Source organism: Carassius gibelio, chromosome A13, assembly GCF_023724105.1.
Source record: "Carassius gibelio isolate Cgi1373 ecotype wild population from Czech Republic chromosome A13, carGib1.2-hapl.c, whole genome shotgun sequence".
Classification (NCBI taxonomy): domain Eukaryota; kingdom Metazoa; phylum Chordata; class Actinopteri; order Cypriniformes; family Cyprinidae; genus Carassius; species Carassius gibelio.
The window spans coordinates 313,578-338,604 of NC_068383.1; the positions used below are offsets into that span (position 1 = coordinate 313,578).

The window sequence follows — 25,027 nt, forward strand, 5'->3', positions numbered from 1 at the left end:
TTGACCTATCAATTTTCAATAAAGTTATCACTTCTTATAATTCAAGGAAAAACATTCTCTGGCCATGAAAACATTATCCTATCCTTATGATAAATTTAGTTTCTAAATTTAAAGCTTGTAGCTGAAGTTCAGACATCTCAGTGACTCGTAATGTGAGCGGGTGGTGGAGACAAGGATCATGGATATATGGGTTTTTAATAATTGGCTAATAATACATCGAAACTACAAATCACATAGAGTAAATATGCGTACGACAATACAGACAGTAAACTTTATACAAGACATAACGGGATCCAAATAAGGGAGTGAGAGAGAGAGAGAGAGAGAAAATAGAATGAGCTCAGGTATGAAAATCAAAGTCAGTAAACCTTAGCAGCCAACACCAATCAAATCACAGCAACACTTTAAAGCAGCATTTAAATCTCCATAGAAAAGTGATACTTGCAAAGTGTCCAATGTGCGTGAGCTGGAGACCAACGCGCGCTGGATCTTTTGAAAACAGCGTGCGCTTTTGATCTTGGTGTGAGCGTGGAGCCACGTGGTCCTTTGTGGCAAGGGGTGTTCGTTCATCTTCCGGCTGTTGCGGGATCGCGCGGTATTTGAAAGGTTTAACAAGCAATGTTCAAGAATTCGTCTTCCTTGTGTGGAGAGGCGAATAGTTGAATAAACTTAGTAAAGAAAAGAAAACAACACAAAAAAACGAAAGCTTCCGAAGGAGCCATGATAATGGCTTCCCCCTCTCAGTCCCTGTGCTGAGGGGGACGGCGATATGAGCGCGGCCCAAGGTTGCGCATGGGCCTCGCGGGAGCGATGTTGGTCGCAGCGTGTGTGAGAAGGAAGCGAGTCAGCGTGAGAAGAGAAGAGGCGGGCCTTGTTCGGTCGACTCTTATAGCTTGAGATAGTTCACGCCTCTGTTCGCGTGAACAACCAATGAACGTCCGCGATCTGCAGCGGGAAAAAGTTCCTTTGTCTCTGTGGAAACAACCCCCTAATGATTTAGGGCTTGTCAGATTTCAATAGGGATATTCTAGCAAGTTCGTAATTCCAAAATAATAAATTTTTCATTACTTTGCTTTAGATAAGTGGGTCTGTCAAAGCATGACGATTACAAGGACACCAAACAGTACATATATATAACTGATAGAAACACGAAGTTACATTCAAATGCAGAATTACACACATTTAAAGATTAACACACGCTAATAAATTGCAGATAGTCCCAATTTATATGGGAAACATCTAATTTACCAAAAAGAACAATACTATATACCTTGAGACCACATTGAATAAGTAATAGTTTAGGATACATTGAGAAAAAGGTAACAGTGAATGTTTCTTTCCTGTCCTGTCGCCCCTTGGGGTCATAAAGTTTTATGAAGCTGCCAAGGAGTGGGGGTTACATAAACATGACTATTTGAGAAAGAGTTAGACTGAGGAGAACATTTCCACTTACAAGTCAGCACTTTAACCATTTACCCAGGATTAACCATTTTTATGCAATACACAAACATTAAAAATACATATTAATAAGGACTTACAAAAGTAAGGAACTTTAATAAAGGTTTCTTTTTGGGTGTGTGAGTTAAGGAATTTGGTTGAGGGTTGCGTATCTCCTTTGAGGCTCGCACGGGTATCGTAAATGTTTTAAGTCCAGCCAGGCTGGCGCCAGGCCAGGCATTTAGTGCAAAAAGGTTTCATTTGTATGCCTGAATTTAACCCATGAATCGATGACCTGCATATCTGTTACACCAGTGTGGATGCCCCGTAACAGTCACCTGATTTAGATAAACTCCACATCTGTTCATAACTTCTCAAACCTCAGTTGGCCAGATTTTGGACAGGCCAACAACCCATGGAGGATAACACCCCCAAGGAGGCTTGATCAAGCCCTGGAAATGACACCTATGTAAGAGGGGCAAGGTCAAAACCACTGCTAAACCAGAGAACTTTAGGAATTGATAGAAATTTACCTTGACGAACCTCAAACATTTTGAGAGAATTTTTTGTGGACTGATGAGTTGAAACTATAACTGTTTGAAACATGGAGTCTTTATACATCGGTCATAATCCATCACCAAATTCTAAAAATGTTGTAAAAAAAATAACCCATACCTACGATCAAGTATAGTGGTGGCAGTGTGCTGCTGGAAGGATCTTTTGCTGTATAAGGGCCTGGGCAACTTTTTTGAGAGAATAATTGAGGGAAACAAACTCTGCTCTCTACCAGAATATCCATATTCATGGCCCATATTCATAAAGATTCTAAGAATCCTTTCGGAAAGCTCTTAATTTAGCTTAAAAACTTTGACGTAGGAGTCTTATCTTAAGAGCGATTCGGGACCGATCTGAGAGCAACTCTGAGTAGGGAAAAGACAAAAACTTTCATCTTAGTGAAGAGGCAGGGTTGACCCCATTGCTATGTATGACACAATCTTTTGAAGACTGTGATTGGTTGGTTGTCCAAGAAAGAAAAAAATAATTGAGTGATTTTAAGTATAGGGTCTATTCTAATTCTCACTTTGAATTTACATGCGTAATTTTTCCTATTTGACCTTTCTCTCTCTCTCTCACTCACACACACACACACACACACACACACACACACATTATATGTGTGTATATAAATCCTTTTTTTTATTTACCATGCTTTTAATTTCCTAAAAGGTATTTGATTGGCTTAGAATGATAAAAATTGTTCCACTCTTTCCAAGTGATTGCTGTCCTATTTAAGTGGCGGTTTGAATGTTGGTTTTAATGTATCAAACATGGAATCAAAACCAAGAAGGTCGAGAAAGCCAAACAAAAATTAAAACATTAAAAAAAAAAAAAAAAATACAAAGCCTATTCCAGAGGAACGGTGTTTACTGTTAGCCCAGTTAGTGCATGAACACAAGGCCATTCTTAAAGGAAAATTCAGACCGGGTGTCACAGCAAGGGACAAGCAGCAGACATGGGAGCGTATAGCACAAACTATTAACGGTTCATTACCCCTGCTTGTGCACACCTATAAGGCTGCTATATTCATAAATGCAGTTTTTTGAGCCTGCAAGATGGGAATGTCCAGTGGAAACGAAATGAACTGCGACACAATAAGATGTTCTGAAAGTGCTGTAATTGTTTGTGGGATCACTCTGCTTACAGAAGGTTGTGACAGACCCAAATCATCACTATTGCATTTTCCCAGTTGCCAAATATCGTAATGTAGTGATTACTTTAATTTCTGGCGCTATGGCATTTCTGCGCTGTGTCGGAGATGTTAGCACGTCTCTAATAATACCAGTCACAAACATGATGCCTGTACGATCTAATCTATAGCGTCTTATTAACTCACTATCATTCAATGTCTGCAACACATTTCTTCTGTCTCTTCGTCTTTCTACCACTTTCTCCTCTGCTAAAGAAACTCTTAAGCCTCTTAAAAGCCCTCGTCTGTGCTCCTAACAAGTTTGACCTTAAGACCTCTTTTAAGGGTTAAGATGCTTTCTGAATTACTTTTTTCTTTACTATGAAATTTTCTTTAATTTTAAGAGTAAATGCCCAGCTTTCTAAGAATTTTCTTAGAATTTTGTCACTAGGAGCTACTTTTTGCCTTAAGACTCTTTATGAATACGGCCCAGGTCTTCGGTTTAAGTTGAAAGTTTAAGTGCAACAGGATTATGCAGTAAGACAATGATCTACAGCATAGCAGCAAGTCAACCTCTGCAAAATGAAAGTTGTAGAGTGGCCTAATCAAATTCCTGACTAGAAACAAACTAAAATGTTGTGGCAGATCAGTATGTTATTTCTTTACCTCCCATTCTTCAAAGAGTCGGATGAGGGTGGTGTACTCGCGACAGCGCAGGCACAGGAAGTCAAAGATCAGCAGCATGCAGAGAGGGTCATTATCTGGATCCAGACTGGAAGAATATTCAAAGTAAAAAAAAAAAAATTACATTTCATTTTTTACCAATACATCTGGCTGACTGACCAAGGATGATGGATTTTGTCTTATGAATGTGATAATTTTTTTTTAAATTCATTTGATGTAGGCTTGTACCTCAGAATCAGTTTGCAGTACTCCAAAGCTGTACGTGGACAACCTCTCTTCTCCAGAAATGTCATATGCTTGAACAAAACTAAATAAAAGGCCCTGTAGATACAGAAGAGAGTGAGAGATTTCATTAAAAAGTATGCTTTCTTCTGTGCTCCAAATAAAAAAACAACAATGAATACTAACAATATAGATGTAAATACCAACAAGTATTAGTGGTTAATCTTTCTGGGCACCTGTAACATGATAATGACAGTAATGAAGGTCTCACCTGTTTTCTGGTCTACAGTAGTCCAGTCGACACGTGCCTGACGTCAGGCTGAACACAGGGTGGAATGCACACTCAAAACTATATAAAGCCCTTTCTGCAGAGATGAACAAAACAAACAAATACTGTATATTCCCTTACATGTTAACACATGAAAAAATTCTGATGATTTCTACTTACAGCTTATCAAAATTAAAAATTCAGTATCTGAAAAATGTGAATATTTTCTCAAAGATCAAACCAAAAAAGATTTACAAAACAGAAATGTTCAAGATCTTCAAAGTAGGTTTAATTATGTATTGAAAACTTGGTTGGGGCTCCTTTTGTAAGAATTACTGCTTCAACGCGGCATGTCATGAAGGTGACCAGTCTGTGGCACTGCTGAGGAGTTATTGAATCATAGGTTGCTTTGATCGTGGCCTTCAGCTCCTCTGTATTGTTTGTCAGATGTTACTTATCTTCCTCTTCACAATACCCCATATATTCTCTGTGAGGTTCAGGTCAGGTGAGTTGGCTGGTTAATCAAGCACAGTAATACCACTGTCATTAAACCACTTGGAAGTGGTTTTGGCACTGTGGGTAGATGCAAAAGTCCTGCTGCAAAATGAAATCAGCATCTCCATAAAGCTTGTCAGCAGATGGAAGCATAAAGTGCTCCAAAATCTCCTGGTAGATGGCTGCACTGACTTTGACCTGAAGTGACATACAGCCAAGTATGGTGCAGTGGTGTCAAAAGTACTGGCATTCATTACTCAAGTAGAAGTATAGATACTAGGTTTTAAAAAGACTTTTGTAGAAGTTGAAGTATCAACTCAAGCTTTTTACTCAAGTAAAAGTGTAAAAGTACTGGTTTAAAAAACTACTTAAAGTATAAAAGTAAAAGTAATGTAAGGAAAAAAATGCCATTAAGAACAAAAGCTTGGGCCGTGCCACAGGGGCCTATTGTGCACTACCCCACCTCCTAAAAAAACATTTTTCTAAAGGCCATAATGACTATAATGTTATATTAAAATGTTCATGTTGAAAAGTTTGGGATGCACTAGGCTACCTGTTTCAGCCACATATATGCCCATTGAAAATGAACTCATTTTAGTACAATGCAAATACATTAAAGAGCTATAGATATGATGACTAGTTGCCATTAAGTATTGTCATGGTGCAAAAAGTCAAACTTCAGAGGCATGTCATCAATAACCTTGAATGGAATGTAAATGTACATCCAAGCTTAGCTGCAGGACTCTGTGAGGGCAATGGACAAGAACATTGGTGCAGGCTTAGTAACAATTACTCTTGTGTGGTTGACTATTTACAATAAACATTATAGTGCTGTCAAAATGAATGATTAATCTAAGTGATTAATCAAAAACTAAAAATGAAAAATAACTCATGATACTGATACCTTCTTGACTGATAGCTTCTTGTATTGGGTACATCTGCTATGTCCAGTATTCGGGGGTAACGAGTTACAAAGTTGATATAGAGCTTCACAGTCCCACCCACAGCCCGAGAGAGCTCTGGTGCCGGAAGTAATTTTCCCATTCATTTCTCCCATTCACTTTCGGAAAAATCCGTATCTAAAGAGTTTTAGAGCATGTGTGAGGATAACCAGCTACGGCTGAACTCATAAGCATATAACATATCATTTCAAGTGAAAAAATTAAGACAAAATCCAAAATTCAAAAGGTACAAGACTGTGTACATATTTTCATTTCGAGCGCAGGAACTACTCATCCCATAAACCACTGCGCCCCATTGAATTAGACTGAAGCCACAACTGAGAACGAGGCAACGAGCCTTTTGAGCGACATCCAAATCTGATGACGGCCGCTCGCGCGAACTTTTTCCTCCAGTGAATTTTATTTTATATAGTGAATGTGCAGTAATTATATATTGTGTGCGTGTGTGAAAGTGGTTAACGATAAAGTCAGCAATGGTGCAGTGCTTTGTATCTGACTGCAATCACCGCTCAGTTGTCAACACATGTCGTTGCCATTACACAAATGTTCAGTAAATGCACAAAAAGGTATGTCTAGGCTAAATATTGTTTTGACAGTGGCATTATAAAATGCTTGATATGAATCATTTCATATGGAGGCTACAGTAGCCTAGCTAAAGTGGACGATAATGCTAACTAAAGTTACCAACCTCCCTGCCAAACTCTCAATGGCAGCCAAGGAGATCATGATTGCACTGATAAGTCTACCGTGCAAAAACGCAACACAGGTTTTTATTTTATTTTATTTTTTTATTAATGATCTTCAGTCTTCACAGACCTTCGAGGGGTTTAACCAGACGGTTATACGAGCTCCACCAATCAGATGCATCACTGTGGGATTGTTCAGGATTGTGGGTAATGAAGTACTTAGCCAAGACATCGCGAATAAAAGGCATTTAGATCGAAACAAGGTTAGTGCCCATGATCTTTTTACGTTTATATGAGCATATACTGTTGCTTAGTACAGCCGTAGCTGGTTTTAAGTCTACCATGTATGGTTACATTTTAACGGCTTATACCCCAAATGTCAATGCAGAAATTGCATTGAATTTTTAGTTCCGGCACCAGCTGTGGGTGGGACTGTGATGCTCTATAGCCTAGATATCACCACATTGTCATTTGTGTCATCAATCGCAAACGATAATTTATTAAAACGTCTCACTACCCAACTACCTACAGTAGCTTAATTTGTGGAGGACGAAGAGGAAGCACCCATTTGGCAAATGAGCCAGTAGTGAGAAATAAATAATAACTTTTAAGTAGGGTCCAGTGCCTTTTCGATAATTTTAAAATAGTACTGGCGCCTCAACGTGCCTGAACCGATACTTAAAAAAAAAAGAACTACAAAAAAAAATATGGATAACATTAAAGAACATTACAAATATTTAAAATAAATCCATAGCTTTCACCTTGGATGCTCTCATTTCCCAAGTTGTGCTTCCCTTAATCTAAGGCTAATAAATGTATTTCACAATCTGGGTCATTATTTAATACAAAACCACACATAATGTTTCTGCTGTATATCTGTCACTCACTCTGATATTTAGTTAAGATGAGTGCTGTCTGTCACTGTCTTAAATCAGTTCTGTGAATGACTGTATGCTCATTCTTTATAAAGTAGCAACAATCTCGTTTTTAAAATACAGTACTGTGCAAAAGTCTTATGGAAAAGAAAGAATAGTGTTTTCACCCCAAAAAAAGGGTTTTAAGCCAGTTATTTATATCTTTTGCTGCAATGTGTCAGTAGGACAGTAGTTTGCAATTAATTTTAATAATAATCTAGTGCAGTAATCAAGCAGTTTGACAATGGCAAAATTAATGTTTTGAAATGTAAACTGATATTTTATACTGACACTCTACAGCAAAATATATAAATAACTGGCCGAACACCATTCTTTTAAGTGAAAATACTGCCTAAGACTTTTGCACAGCAGTGTATGTATAAAGTACGTATGATTAAATTAAGTATATTTAAATAAGTGTAAGTAAACTTTACAGTAGATGAGAAACTGACTGATCGTGACCTTTTGTAAACTGTATTTATGACAAAGAACTTCACAGATACAGATATTCTAACAATCTATCGGTAAACACACACCTTGTGTCCTCTGTCTCTGTTTGAGCTCGCGCTGCTCCACCGTGGTCGGCGGATTGAAGAGCTCGCTGAAAGACGGGAGGAGACCGGACTGACGCCGGTTTCATTAGAAATTTAAGCGGACTGACTCTGAGGCGATCGGATACTACTGGTTCCAACCTACTTTTAAGAAATATATTTTTTGATAAACGAACCCAAAACTGTCTATGCAGTGTGATGTGATTTGTGTCATGTGCAGGTGTGATGGATCGCGTATGGACCAATAGGGTGTCGGAATGGTATATGTGTATACTTCTCATCCAACCACAATCAAATTCACTCCATCCTGATGGCGCGATTTATCTGGATAGGTTTTTTTTCTTTCTCTCTCTCTGAACGATAACAATCCGGAATGAAATAGCAGTAACGAAGCTATTTTTTAAAATGTAAGGAGTAGAAAGTACAGATACTTGCGTGAAAATGTAAGGAGTAGAAGTAAAAAGTCGGCTGAAAAATAATTACTCAAGTAAAGTATAGATACCCCAAATTTCTACTTAAGTACAGTAACGAAGTATTTGTACTTCGTTACATGACACCTCTGGTATGGTGACTAGACATGTGCTGGTATTCGTAATGCGATATACCATGGTAATTAATATGCACGATATTGTTATCATGTGCACTTCTAAATACAGTGAATAATTATATATTACAAATTATTCTGATTTTGTAATGCATTTTAAGAATACTATTCCCATTAACTGGTCAAAATGCACAACACCGCTGTATGCTTCTTGAAAGAGGTATTTTCATGAGACGCATGAGAAGGACATGAGGAACACATGAGAGACGTGCTGAATGAAAGCACATTCACTCTCTGACAGCAGATGGTGCTAAACTGCAGAAAATGCAGCCCTTACCCTGGAAACCCCATAAATAAAGCAGCCACACTACTTTCTAAAACATATTTAAATAGCCATTCAAATTTGTGGATTTGCTATGGTGTTCATCACAGTGCCAAATACTTAAATATTTAGAATTAATATGCTATTTATTAATTTTAATTTTTTATTTTAATCTGGACTACAACATGCCCTACATTTATTTTAAAGTGTTTTGATTCTTTATTGTTAATTCACTCTTTACATTAGGGCTTCATTAGTTAACACTAGTTAATTAATTAGTTAAAAAACTGCCAATGAATAATTCTTCTGAACATTCATTAATCTTAAGTATTCCAATGTTTAATAACACATTGTTAAAATTTAAAGTTGCAACTGTATTATTTAATAAACTAACATGAACTAAGTCTTGTATTTTTTAACAAAGATTTATAACTTCTGTAGCTAATGTAGCTATTGCTCATTGCGAATGTTAATGCATTAACTAATGAGGTCCTACTATAAAGTGATACCAATGGGTCTTTATATTTCTTTTGCACTTTAATCGGTGTAAAACTTTTAACTGTGTATATCTTTCTGTATTGCTTTATTGTATTTAAATCTCTGTGACTTCAGAAACTTCACACTGGACTTTGGATTATGTGCGTCTCCAGTCTTCCTCCAGACACCAGACTAGAGGTAAACCAATAGTGGATTTTGATGACTAAAATAGTGCTTTATTTACATACATAAATGAATGAATAAATAATCCAGTACTGAACCGTAGTAGTAGTAGTAATAGTAAATGTTGAAATTACCACACTCTAATTGCTAACACTCCAATTTTTTCCTAAATTCCATTTTATTTTTTTTCCAAATACCGTATTTCCGTTTTACTTTTTCTGGATTTGGTTATGGTTTTCTCCATTTAAATCTTTCTCCACTCCTTTTTAGTAGTTAAAGTTTATTAATCATAAAGCAAGTCTAATTAATTAAAATCATGAAACTTATACATTTTCACATCAATTTAATAAAACTTTAACAAAATTTAAATTTTTAGGGCCCTATGATTTTCCTCACCATATTTTGTATTGTTACCAAATTCGGTTTTATCATGTATAATTATTTGAACTCATAAAACAACTTATTTTTGTTCTTACAGAAGCCCCCCTCCCACCTTAAAAAATTGTGTATTTAAATTTTTATTATCAAATCAAGACATGAAACATTAATTTATCTTTTAGTTACTGAAAATAAAGCAAACTTTTGACATACAAAGGGGATTTACGATTCAAATTAAAACATGGAAGAAATTATTCTGTGATTATTCCTTAAAAAGTTATGTTTGATTAATTTTAATAGTAGTAGTAGTGGTGTACATAGCATACATTTGACTAAAAAAATAGACTTCAAAACAAAACAGACTTTTATTTTGACAGGTTGCCGTGAATACCTTTACAATTGTGTGCATGTGATATGATGCTTTTGCTCAAATCAAACGGTCAAATGCTCATGAACTGACTCTCAGAATAGTTCTGGAGATGTTGTCCATGTGTTTTCGTCCTCATTTAGTGAAACGGCAGACACTGAAATCACCAAGAGTGACATCCCACACTAAACTTTGATTTCCTTTTTTAATGAATGGATTCCGTGATTCTGTCTGCGTGGGCCCTACAATTATTCCAGCACAAAGTATACTCTCACACTTTAACTGCTTCTATCTTTGACACTTATTGTCTAATCAAAATAAAAGAGCAGAATAACTACTCACCGGTATCACACACACTCAGGACGCATCGCATTAAAGTCGAGAAGCAGCCTAAAATAGTTTATTTATTCACCAAATGGACAAGTTTACTTCAAGAATGAACAATAAGGCACAGATAAGTTTGAAGCTCAGTGTTTAAAAAAAACGGAGCAAACGGAAAGAGCGATGTTATAGCTCTATTAATTAAGCATACAGACTTTATTAGAGCCACAGAAAGATATATAATTCATTATGTACATTAACAACAATTCGGGTGAATATAATGTAATTTAAAGGAACACGCCGACTTTTTGGGACTTTAGCTTATTCACAGTATCCCCCAGAGTTAGATAAGTACATACATACCTTTTTTATGTCTGTGCGTTCTGTAAGTGTTATTTGACGCACCCACCATTAGCCTAGCTTAGCACAAAGACTGGATGTAAATGGATAATGGTAGCATAGTAATCCTAATAAGTGACAAAATGATGCAAACATTTTCCTATTTACATGTTGTGATCTGTATAGTCACAGCGTGTACAATTAACAAGGCTATATGAGACAGAGACCATTTTTAATCGTATAAATACTGGGAACTATATTCTCACTAGGCTTAGGAGCACAGCTAACATTACTTGGGCGGAGTGGCTACTTGGGTGGAGTGATTAGCGCAGTACCCGAGACGTGCCGTGGTGAGGAGCAGAGTTCGCTCAGAGTTGGAGTAATAGAGTCAGCAATTACTAGATGGTAAATTTATAGTGTACAATCATGGGTGTTCGCTGTATTGTAAAGAGCTGCGACAATAAACAGGGGAGACCAGGTAATACTATGTTTCATAGAATTCCAACCAAAAACGCTGACCTGATGAATCGATGGGAACTTGTTCTGGGTATAACGTTAGTTCCAAACACACCTGTAAACACCATCACGAAGTATTTCGTTTGCTCTGAACATTTTACTGTAGACGACTATTTTGAAAAAATGCAAGTTGCCACACGGACCATGAAACGTGTGCTAAAGGATATAGCCATCCCATCGATAATAAAGACAGGACAAATTGGATCACCTGTTGCTGCGGTAAGTGTTCCATTATGTTTTGAGATGACTAACATTAGCCATACTGTAACAGTGCCATGCTAATGCAATATAACCTTAGTAGTGACACTATTACGTGAATAGGGGCTCCGTGTATCCCGTTTATTGTTATTATTGTGTTGTCATGAACACACTGCTCATGATCATTATAACAAAATCACTTACTTGGTGGACAGCTGACCATTATGTTCACTCGGCATGGGGCGTTTCTTCCAGTTGATCTTGTCACAATGGGGGAAAAAAAACGACAACTGCCGGGTATATTAGGGCAGAGAAATCGTCCGTGGTGGTGATGCAAATATTTTGATTGTCATCAAGCCTTGACATTGATGGCAATACCCGGTCCCATTCATTACAACAAAGGCACTCGGTTTCTGTCGGCATAGGTTGGCATGTTCCACATTTACATCACCAGTCCGTGTTCATTCTGATTCTCCCTTCGACATCAATCTGTTCGGCATCTTGTCTTACAGCTTCCAAAGTTTGTAACTCCTCGTCTGTGTATTCTGGCTCAAAACTATATGGTTCTGGACCCCACCCCTAAACCTAACGTCACTATTACATCAGCCAATCAGGTATCATGGTGTAAAAACACCTTGATCTAGAAACTCCCATTACTTTCCTGCAGAGACCTATACTTGGTCTCTTGTGCTGCGCTAATCACTCCGCCCAAGAAGCCACACCGCCCAAGTAACGTTAGCTGTGTTCCGAAGCCTAGTGAGAATATAGTTCCCAGTTTTTATACGATTAAAAATGGTCTCCGTCTCATATAGCCTTGATATTTGTACACGCTGTGACTATACAGATCACAACGTGTAAATAGGAAAATGTTTGCATTATTTTGTCACTTATTGGGATTACTATGCTACCATTATCCATTTACATCCAGTCTTTGTGCTAAGCTAGGCTAGTGGTGGGTGCGTCAAATAACACTTACAGAACGCACAGAAATAAAAAAGTTATGTATGGACTTATCTAACTCTGGGGGATACTGTGAATCAGCCTAAAAACTCGGAGTATTCCTTTAAAGGAAAATTATGTGAATGGCATTCCGTGGCAGGGCAGGATTTTCTGTCAGCTGCATTTAAATCTGGTCTGAAGTTTAACGCTCTGTTCAGCATGCAGCATCACTTCTAAACAAATAGCACATGCTGTCAGTGATTTCAACCACTAGAGGCCACTCTCGCACTGTACAATGGAAACAGAGCCTTCTTAGCCGCTCCAGCAACAGACACAACCCGGAAAACTATCAGCAAGAATTTTTGCCAATAACCTATTTCCTGAAGCTGTCTGAGCGTGGCGACTCGATGCGCTGACTATGGCTTCAGTCCACTCCTTGTGAAGCTCTCCCAAGTTCTTGAATCTGCTTTTCCTGACAATCTTCCCAAGGCTGTGTTCATCCCTATTGCTTGTGCACCTTTTCCTACCACACTTTTTTCTTCCAGTCAACTTTCTATGAATATATTTTGATACAGCAATCTTTGAACAGCCAGCTCTTTCAGCAATGATCTTCTGTGGCTTACCCTCCTTGTGGAGTGTGTCGATGATTGTCTTCTGGACCACTGTCAAGTTAGTAGTCTTTCCCATAATTGTGGGTGCATGTTCTCAACTAGCCCAAGAGGTACCCAGTAATTATACTCAAAATTAATCAAGCTAATCAAGCTTAAAATGGAATATTCACATTTTTGGAGATACTGAATTTTTAATTTTCCTAAGCTGTAAGTCGTAACCATCAGAATTAAAACAACAAAATCTTGAATTATTTCAGTTTGTATGCAATGAATCTAGAATATAAGAAAGTTTGCTTATTTTAAATTAAATTACAAAAAATAAATAACTTTTCCATGATATTCTAATTTTTTATATGTACCTATACATATCAAACATCATCACTGGGTCACTTATGATGTTTTATGATTTGAAAACACAACATGCCAAACATCTCTCCAAGCTTACAATAAGAATCATTTATAAAAGAAGTTACAAAAGATTTAGAAAAATTAGGGTAGCACCATTTTTTTTTTTTTACATGAATGACAACAAGGCTTTAAGCAAGGGGTGTCAAACTCTGTTTCTGTAGGGCCACAGACCTGCAGAGTTTAGTTTGGACCCTAATTAAATACACTTGAACCATATATTCAGGTCCTTCAGGCTGATTTGAAAACTACATGGTTTGTGTGTTGGAGCAGGATTGGAACTAAACTGTCCAAGGCTGCGGCCCTGCAGGAACTGAGTTCGACACCCCTGCTCTAAGCAGTAGAAGTTGGAATGCACCATTATTTAACATACCTAACATACCTCAGTTGCCCAACAGTCTTTCAGAGAGAAAAATTAGGTAAACAAAAACACCATTAAATGACTTGAAAATTACGTGATCTAGGACCTTTATACAATGCGTGTCAGTGTAAAGACTAGAGGCTGACTGATATATCAGTTTGCTGATTTTATTGGCCGATATGAGCCTGTCGCAGATATATATTTTTTTTTACAGAACATAAAACACAGATAAAATGCTTGTAAATGGTGTAAATACATAGTCTGTCCACCAGTGCGCTCCATTGTTTGCTACTGGCGACCTGAAAAAATGCTTTAAACTTTAAATGTACAGTATGTATTACCATTGAAAATTTGAACAGCCATATCTCCAAAACGGTGCAAGGTTCTGAACCAAATGCGGGGGATCCCTTTAGCAAAAGGAACCCTCTTGAATGCCAAATCGACTATAGGTCTCAAATCCCCTGTTCGAATGAGACCACCCCCATGTTGAGAGACCTTAAGGTCCGGGTGTTATGGGCAGTTCAATTCACAGTCGGGCACCGACCAATCTAGCCGATCCCGGCGGGGTGGGGGGTGGATGGTACAGATGCATGGAGGGGGTGGCATTCGAGAGGGCTCCTCAAGTAGGAATCCCCCGAATTTGGTTTCGCAGGATTCGCAAGATGGTGACACCAGCCAACACTTTCTCTTCAGTGAGGAAGTCTTGTTTAAGCAGCAGCATTCAAGTGTTGTCTTATTCGACCGTAAGTGCCCTGTCAAGTGTAGTTCACATGATATTTTGCCATTATTCCAGTTCCAAGGGAACGTACATGTTAAATTCAAAAGGCATAAGGGTCCGCGAGACGTGAACTTAAATGAATTATCCAAAGTTAAATAAACATCAACAGAATAAAGTTAATATTACTTTCCTTAGAGATTTTGTTCCATATTGACATGATAGCATTATGCAGTTGCAGCAGATTTGTCGGCTGAACATCCATGATGCAAATCTCCGCTGCGGCTGTCTGTCATCCTCCATTCATCAATCAGACTGTGTGTTTTGTGCGGTTACTACAGTCAAAACAATGAAACTCTCTTCAAGAGCGCACAGTAACTGAGGTTTATAACTGTTCAAAGAAAAGGCTCATTCAACTAATGCGGAGATTTAATACACAACGTATCGATATCTCTTTTCTTTGTACTAGTGATGTCTGGTTCGCGAATGAATCATTTGACTGGACCGTTTCTTCTTAGTAAACCATTTGAACCAGTTCACCAAATCAGACTGAATCGTTTGAACCGTTTTGCGTCTGCTGTAAGCATTATCCACAATTGATTTATCTATCTATGATATGTTGCTGCCTTTATTACTGTGGTATAGATTTAAAAGAAATGTCCTTTAGATATCTATAAAAATGTACATGATTGTTTCTTTCAATAATGTAATTTACAACAATACAAAGAGCAATGTTTAACATTTTACCAGATTTGAGACTTATTCACTTTTATTTGTAAATAAAATATTTCAATAGTTTTGATAAAATTATTGTGCTCCCTTGATTTTTCTAGAATCTAGAGTATCTTTTGCTGCTGAAATATCTACCAACCTAGTTTATAAAATTTTTTGTAATAGTTTATGATTTTTTTAATCATTTGTTATTTCTCATTAAAATGAAGTTGTGTTTAAAGTAGTAGACTGTGATTAACACTAAATAATGATGATCAGGTCAACACAAGTATAGAAATTCTATATAAAAAAAAAAAACTGGTATCGGATTGGATCGTTATCGGCAGATACTCAGAATCTTCAGTATCGGATCGGTTCTGAAAAAATGGTATCGTTGCATCTAGGGCTGAATGATATTCTGTTTTAACATCGACATTGCGATGTGCGCATGAGCTATAGTCACATCGCCGGAACATGCAATGTGAAGGGTAGCAGCCCATGGTGTATTAAGAGAATGGTAGTACCAGGGTATCACACAGTAAACACGAGTTTGTTGTATGGCTTGTTGCTGGGGTAACATGCACTTTCCGCATGCCTGCACAGTGAATGGTTCGCTGTGCCCCTGCTCACCGCTCACAGCCAACATTCACTGCTAAAAATGCACAACGAAGAGGATCCGCCGCAAAAAAATTATTTTGCACCAAAAAGAAAGCATAAATCATCTATTTGTGACTATTTCAGCTACAAAAAGGAGGATGACCAAAAAGAGGTACTTTGCATGGAGTGTCATAAAGTTGTAGCCACAAAACAAGGAAACCACCAATTTGTCTGATCGCTTAAAACGGCACCACAAAGCTCTTTACGATGAATACAAAGTCAAATCTGGATGTCAACCAAAACAAACAAATATTTGTGATGCCTTTGCCAGTGTGACACCTTACCAGAAAGACTCTTTACAACAGAAAGAAATAACAGACGCAATAAGGTTTCATATTGCTAAAGATATGTTGCCATCAAATACCGTCGCCAAAGAGGGATTTAAGAAAATGATCCGAACGCTTGACAGGCGGTATGTTATACCATACCGCACATTTTTCCCAAGTTGCGATAAAACACCAGTATGAAAAATGCAAATCTAAGATTGAAGCAGAACTGACGCACGTGGAATACTATGCAACTACAACAGACATGTGCTCCACAACGGAGCCCTACATGAGTCTGACGGTCCATTTCATCACAGAGGACTTTGAGCTAAAAAGTCGCTCTTTGCAGACGGCATTTTTCCCGAAAGTCATACAGCAGAGAATATCTCAGAGGCCCTGAGAGAAGCGGTGTCCGCTTGGGGCTTAGATGAGATGTGTCAAGTCTATATAACAACAGATAATGCAGCGACCATGGTGAAAGCTGCTGACCTGAACAAGTGGACCAGGCTACAGTGCTTCAGCCACAGACTGCATCTTGCAGTTGGTGAGTAATGACCATGAGCTTGATCCTTAATAAATATACATTTTTACTCAGCTGTTTTAATTAATAACCTGTCCTGAACCTGACAAAACTTGTAAAATGAATGTTTTATGTGTGTACGTAGAGCTTTAAAACGTAAGAAAAAAAAACACAGAATTATTAAATCAAACTATATTGTTGTTGATAAATTCAAAGTCAGTGTCTCCTTTGTAAAGCCAGTTCTACAGTTATTCAACACTTCACTACTGGAAATGCGAGAGGAAGACACAGACCTGACCAAGAACAAAGATGATGATGCAGGACTACCTCAACGAGAAATACGAAGATGATGATACTCAGAAGCTTCTAGATATGGCATCTTTTTTGGACCCCCGGTTCAAGATGGACTTCATCAGTGCAGAGAAGACGACCCAAGTTAAGGCCAGAGTGGCATCACAGATGATGGAAGCCCACTGACGTGGAGCCCAACGTTACCAGTGCACCCCAGGCAAAGAAAGCAAAGAAGTCATTGGGAAGCTTCTTTAAACAGAATGAAACTGCAGCAAAATGAGATTCCTCTCTGACCCTAAAGGATGATTTGGAAGCAGAGTTAAAAACCTACCTGCTAACACCTCCAATAGACAAAGAGGATCCACTTGCATAGTGGAAAGTAAACAAACCAAGCTTTCCTCATCTCACCAGACTTGCCCGCAAATACCCGTGTATTCCTGCGACAAGCTTGCCGTCAGAGAGACTTTTCAGTACTAGTGGCAACATCGTCACTTGCCAACGAACCTGTCTCAAGCCTGCAAAGGTTGATAGACTTGTGTTCTTGGCTAAAAACTTTGAGTAAGCCAAAGCATACAGCATACATAACGAATACGCAGTTTATTTCATTTTGTTTAGCTATGATTATGACCAACACTGTTTTACTTTGGCACTTTTGCTAAGAAAAGTTGACTTAAAAACAAAAGATTGTGAACCAAAATGAAGTTGTTTTATAAAATATATATTTATTTTAAGTTTATATTGTTGTAAACCAATTGGGGGGGGGGGACTTTATCACAGAATATTTTTGGCAGCACTTGTTTAGTTTTAAAGTAGGCATGTCAAGCTTTCTATAGATATCTCTCTCATGTCTCTTCGTTGAGTATTCACGGAGTTACAGTTCATTTTAATGACGTGTTTGTAAATGAATATCAGCGCAGACAAAGGCTGCAGACAGCACACATACTGATAAGACGCTCGGGAGAAAACAAACACAACTTCATAATCATACTTACAGGTTGTGATTCGGAGATATTTTTGGCAGCACTTGTTTAGTTTTAAAGTAGGCATGTCAAGCTTTCTATAGATATCTCTCTCATGTCTCTTCGTTGAGTATTCACGGAGTTACAGTTCATTTTAATGACGTGTTTGTAAATGAATATCAGCGCAGACAAAGGCTGCAGACAGCACACATACTGATAAGACGCTCGGGAGAAAACAAACACAACTTCATAATCATACTTACAGGTTGTGATTCGGAGATGCTTGTTAGTCCAAATAAAGTTGGTAATGAACCCTCTTTTATGGCCAAACACTTTGAAAATCCCGTCTTGAACTCACCGAGATTAGAAAAGCAGTCATCAGTGAAATGTTGTGAACACAACAAAAGGGATTTGTTGTACTGCTCTGGTATTGTGGTAAAAATGAATTTTAGCCATTGGTTCTTCTGATCTTCATTCTTTGGCAGTGAAAAAACAAACTTGCCTTTACAATTAAAAACACACTGTCTCCTCGACATGATGCTATCACACCAACCAGAGTGTCTGTGTGGGGGGTGGGGCAGGTCAGAGATTTGTTTCTCCCAAGACGGTAGGCGGAGATTATTATGCAAAGTGTTCTAGTGACGTACATAGAGATGGGCAAAAGATTTGAAATCTATAACGACTCGTTTCAGCGATTCAGAGTCGACTCCTTACTTTAGAAGCCAACAACTTTATAAATCGTGTACTTTTTGGTTTAATTACTTTGCACATCGTTTACACTGATGGACAGCTACATCATACACTGTAATACAGGTAATTTTTGATTTCCCATCTGTGTGGCTCTTTAAAAACAACTGCAGACTTAGCAGCACTGGTCCAGGTGGAGCGGCAGTTTCTACACAGACCCGTAGTCTACCGACAACGAACACAAAATCATTTTTAAAATCGACAAAGAATCGCATGCAATTTTAAAATCTATTTTGTGTAGATTGTCAGTGAATTATGGCTCTGTGTAGTAAATGCCAACCAGTGTTGCCAAGTCTGTGGTTGTTTTTCCATGTCCGCGGGTCGAAGTGACAATACCAATAACGTGCCCTAAAATGCGAATTTTACCAAGGCAACCCTGCCAAAAAACATATATTTTAACCCGGGAAACAATTTTTTTCAGGGAACCTCCTGGAAACGTGATTAGACTAGTTTTGAGAAGCAACTGGGCAGGATTTGTTGTGAAAGCCTGGCAACCCTGATCTGAACACACGTGCTGGAGATAACATCTAATTACAGGAGTCTCTTTACTGATGAGATGCACATGAAAATCGCATTCACTGCATCAGTGAACTTCCTCACCGATGAGATCTCTGGCGGTCTCTTGATCTTCTTGTATGCGACATACATCTGACAGCTGCAAAAGTGAATCAATGTGATATGGGTTAAGTTGCAGGAGAACCTGAAGAAAAACAGAGAAAAATGGTGTCATCATACATAGCTAACACATCTGTTACTCATGTCTTCATAAAAAAAAAAAAATACATACATACATGCATGCATGCATACAAACACACACACATATACATATATATATATATATACATATATATATATACATATATATATATATATATACATATATATATATACATATATATATATACATATATATACATATATATATATATATACATATATACATATATATATATATACATATATACACACACACAAAATTACACAAATATTTATATACACAATAAAATTACCACAAAGTTATTGGGGTCCATTGACTCAACCGCATCAAAAAACTTGAACTGGACTTGCTGATAGTCACGATTATGTTCAAAGGTGAAGTGCTGAATGCCGTTTTTAGATTCCACTAGACTCATGGAAATACCTAAAAGAAGCAATGACAGTGACCTTTACTGCACTTTAATGGGGTTAGCATAGCAATTCTTTTTTATTTTACATGGAACAAAAAAAAAAAAATTCACACAGGTCATTTAATATCTGTGATAAAATTAGGGCTTCACAATAATAACAAATAATGACAAAATTCATCATGAATTCAAAATTCATCATCGGTGCCCCGGGCACCGCAGCATAAATGGTGTGTTCACAGTGTGTGTGTGTGTGTGTGTGTGTGTGTGTGTGTTCACTGCTCTGTGTGTGTGCACTTCGGATGGGTTAAATGCAGAGCACGAATTCTGAGTATGGGTCACCATACTTGGCTGAATGTCACGTCACTTCACTTCACTTCATACTTGGCTGAATGTCACGTCACTTCATGTGCAACACGTATGCCGTAAACTGAACAAAAAAATAAAAATAAATTTTGGTCCGACCCTTTACTTTTCTTCATAGTAGAGTTGGGTCCGAGTCCACCTTTGTCGAGTACGAGTCAAGACCAAGTCCACAAACATCAAGTCCAAGTCCAAGTCCGAGTCCAAAAGGGGCCGAGTTGGACTCAAGTCCGAGTTCTTAAAGGCCGAGTCCGAGTCGAGTCCGCCCGAGTCCAGAAAGTAATTAAATTAAAAAAGATTATAAATTGGTATTGTAAATTTTTACATTCTATTAATATTTTAACCTTTCAACCCATTAAACCAATTGCAATATAAAAATGTAATAAAAAAAAAATACCACTATTACATCTAGTCATTGCCATTGAACATTTTTATTTTATGTCAACAGAACTAGTTTCCTATCAAAAAAGGTTTCAAAGGTTTTATTGTATTACAAGTGCATGAAAATAAAAATGAACCTGTTTTATTATTGCATCAAACTATATTGTCCTCCAGTTATATTTATATTTATAAATATAATATATTTATTTGTGAACCCTCCATCCTAGAACACCTCACTCAATCCTATTCCATTATCATGTATAGCAAAATAGTTTATACACTTATTTATTTGCCAATTTGTAAATCTTATTAATTTTTTTTTTTGTTTGTTTGTGTTGTTGTTGTCTCTGTGTACTGGAAGCTTATGTCACTAAAAGAAATTCCTTGTATGCGTAAGAATACTTGCCAATAAAGCTCTTTCTGACTCTGATTCTGAGTTAAAGCTGAGATTTCAATTATTTAATGCCTCTCCCCCACATTTGACAGAGGTAAAGTGCAGCCAATGAGGAGATCCTTAATGATGGCATTATGAATTTCCTGTTGTCTTGGGAGAACTTGCATCATAAAGTAGCACTGCTTGTTTGGCCAATTCTAGTCTTGCAAATCCTGCATTGCTGAGCTGTGCAGCATCTGTTGGTTGCTGCTGCTGTCTTTGGTACTCGGTTGCATCGGTTTTCGGATCACCAGTACACTGAACCAAAAACCGTTTCTTTCCGACGCGTCCGATTTGAGAACCGACGAACTGATGATACTGTACAAGCGTGTAATTTTTCAAGTATTTTGTTAAACATCAGAAAGTGTGCTAAAATAAATAGAAACATGCATCTTAAAAAAAAATAAAAATAAATTATATATATATATATATATATATATATATATATATATATATATATATATATATATATATATATATATATATATATATATATATATATACACACACATTTTTTTTTTTTTTTTTAAGATGCATGTTTCTAATCTGTATATTGTAGATTATGTATGGGCCAAAGGGATTTTCTGGGAAGTTGGACAACAATTAAGACTCTAAAGACTCCATGTTTAATAGGAATAAGGGATGATTTATGAAATATCTGTACTGTATTTGTAGTTAATGATGACACATTCAAAAATTGATTTTGTAGTAAACAGAACAAGAACACAAGTAGAGCAGCTGATGATACTGAACTGCAGCACGTGCCGGTTTTAGCGATTCTCGTTTTCGAGTCAAGAATTGGTTGCATCGGTTTTCGGACCATCAGTAAACTGAAACAAAAACGTTTTTTTCGGAGGCGTCCGATTCGAGAACCGAGGAGCTGATGATACTGCGCATGCGTGATTCAGCGTGAAGCCGACTGACTCACTGCGCGTCGGAACCGAACTGATTCTTTTGGTGTTTGATTCTGAACTGATCCTGTGCTAATGTTATGAGTGCGGGTAATCCGAGGGCTTGAATGAAGGGCAATCTGACGAAACGTAAATTCATTTAATAATAAATACATCGCAATGGATTATTTATGGTTTCTGCGCTGATGACACCTAATTTACTTTATATCTTCAAGACTTAAATCCTCGTATGCACATTATTGCAGTTACTGTATTTGGGTGTGTTGTTGCAAAAAATAATTGTAAACTTTTCATGATTATGAGGTTTTTAACTGACTGAAATTATGATTATTGACTTTATATATTTGAATGTTTGATCGACATTGCCAATGCCAGTCATTACGTCGAGCGTAAAAGAACCAGTGAACAGTTTTTTTTCAACCGGTTTATTGAATCAAACCGTCCGAAAGGACCGGTTCGCGGAAAAGAATCGAACTTCCCATCACTAATCCACATTGATATCCAGTGAGTGGTGCGTGTGTTTCGTCTGCAAGAGATGATATGCTACTGCTGCCTGCCGGTGTGGTGCAGTAAAATGACATAAGGCGAGACATTCATTAATTTATCATCTAAATTTTATGCTGGTTTTATTGTTACACACGCGGACTCGACTGTACTCTGAATATTTTCAGAGTCCAAAATGTTCAAGTCCATGTCAAGTCCGAGTACAAATTCACCCGAGTGCGTGACAAGTCCTTGTCATTCAAAATTGGTTCATTCAAATTCAAAAAAGTTCATTCAAAATTGGACTCGAGTCCGGACTCGAGTCCGAGTCCAAGTTCGAGTACCCCAACTCTACTTCATAGTAATGGTTCCTACCTATAAACTACAAGAAAATTCTAAACAAAAAAAAACACATGTTGATTTTAATTGTTTTTAATGAATACATTTTAAGTTATTATAACAAAACTCTTGCTCTTTTGTTTTTTCTCTCATTACATTAAACTCAGACTGCAAGCTCACAAGTTGGGTAAAGCAATTTCTTTTGCTCTTGTAGTACGTATCTTATGTATAGAACCCTCGTTTCCTGAAGGAGGAAACGGAGACGTTACATTAGTGACTGACGAATTGGGATCTCGCTAGAGAGACGAATCACCTTCGAGTGTTAACAAAAGTCAATCGTTCTTCAGGGAACGAGGGTTACATATGTAATCGAGATAGTTCTCCTTCAGTCAGTCACGTCCAACATTACGTCAGTGACTGATGAATTGGGGTCCATATGGAAATCGCCACTTGCTGACCCCCTCCAGTGTCCTGCAAAATCTGGCAAGTCCCCCCAAACCAGTTGGGGTGGAAGATAGGACAGGCTTAGGCAGAGGAACCCACCACTGCTGTTCCATACAGTGGGAATTGGATAACACTGGGAAAGAGTAACCAAAGAAGGAAGGAACCACATCCTGCGCATAGGAGGTAATGTGGAAATTACACATGGACTGGCCATAGGGCAGTGCTACATAGAATACCCTACGGTAGACTCAGCCCGCCTGGGGTGAGATCACTACACAGCAGTTACGGCAGAGAAATCTCTGCCAGGGAAAGACGTGAGGGAAGCCGTACCATGGATAAATACACATGTGGGATCACCCGAAGGGGCAATCACAAAACATGGGCACCTAGCCCAGCATAAGGGCTGACCTTGGGCATACGCACGAGTGCTTAACCTGGCGTCTCGCGCTCCGCCACGTCTGACTGCCGAGGGCGTGAAAAGAACTTCAACAGGGTTTGCCAAGAGGGAAACTGAACTGAGAAGCACTTAAGAGCTATTATAATATTATACTATTTAAACTGAACTGAGCTGGATGACGACATCATTGATTCAATGTTGAACTGCCCTTTGCATTGACACACTATTTTCCTAATTCGGTTCTGTTGCTTTTTAAAAGCACTATATAAATAAAGGTGACTTGATTTAGATATCTTGGAAAGCAGGGTGGCCAACGGCTGATATAAAGACAATATAATTTTATTTTTCATTTATATTTAAGAAATTTTAAATCATTTGAAAATGGATAAAAAAAAGTTTCAAATACTTACTTTAAATGACAATGTATTTTTAACAAATAAATTAATATTTAATAAAAATGCAATTTAAAAAGAAAGTAAACACTGTTGTAACGTATGAGCAGTTCATTCATTCATTGATTCTGAATTAATGAATCATGGTTCTTTGAATCTAAAACAATACACCTTCCTTGGCTAAAACCCAAAGCTCTTAGCCTAGGAACTCATGCAGGTAAATCAACCTCTCTGCAGAGTAAGCTAAATGACCGGCCTGGCGCCGGCATGGCTTGGTTTAAATTACTTTACGACCCCTAGAATTTTTACATAAAGTAGATGTGTGTAGGATGCACCATATTTAAACTATTAAGTTTGCTTATTAAAGCGTTTAAAATAAACTCTCAGGACTTCCGGGTTGGCTGCAGACCAAAATGGCAGGTTGAGCACTTAGCTCTCGCAAGTCGGCGTTATATTTACCCCGTGTAATTATTTTTGATTCAAAAAAGTGATTTTTCTTCTTTGATATGACAGGGGGGAAGAAAGGCAGAGGTAAAGGGATGCAAAGTACAACGAATAACTATTTGCACCGTGCAGAGCAAGACGAAGTGGATGACATGCGGGGAGAAGAGATCCGACAACATGGAGACGAAACAACATCGGAGAATGTGCACACGGGGCTTGAAACTATAAGCAAGCAGATCAGCGAACTCAAGTCAGAACTTAAAGAAGATCTAAGAACATTCAAAGACGAAATTAAACATGATATGAGAGAAGAGATCCTTGAGTTCAAACAAGAAGTTAACTAACAACTATCAACAAACATGCTAGCCATGCAAGAACAGTAAGAAAATCATCGAGATGGATACGCGGACACAGCTGAAAACTGGAGAATGCTCTTCAGACTTTGGAAGTCCGTATATTTTTCTGTTATAATGCTTGTTCTAAGCAGTTCCTGGCTTGTTACCGTGTTACAGTTTATTTTTTTATTTAAGGTTAGCCTGTGGAAACATAGTGGTGTAAGAATGAATCGTTTTGATGGTGGCTC

The 25,027-nt window shown here is 37.7% G+C and overlaps 1 protein-coding gene across 2 annotated transcripts in view; it reads right to left on the reverse strand.

The window, feature by feature from the left end:
• The window catches only part of tcf25 (transcription factor 25 (basic helix-loop-helix)), a 291,833-nt gene that overhangs the window by 158,303 nt on the left and 108,503 nt on the right, over positions 1-25,027 (reverse strand). For both annotated transcript variants that reach the window (XM_052612323.1, XM_052612324.1), the window contains 5 exons: positions 19,744-19,874; positions 19,334-19,433; positions 4,302-4,395; positions 4,037-4,129; positions 3,791-3,896 (listed from right to left, as the gene is read on the reverse strand). In XM_052612323.1, the coding sequence (XP_052468283.1) occupies positions 3,791-3,896; positions 4,037-4,129; positions 4,302-4,395; positions 19,334-19,433; positions 19,744-19,874 (524 nt within the window). The remainder of the gene's footprint in view (positions 1-3,790; positions 3,897-4,036; positions 4,130-4,301; positions 4,396-19,333; positions 19,434-19,743; positions 19,875-25,027) is intronic.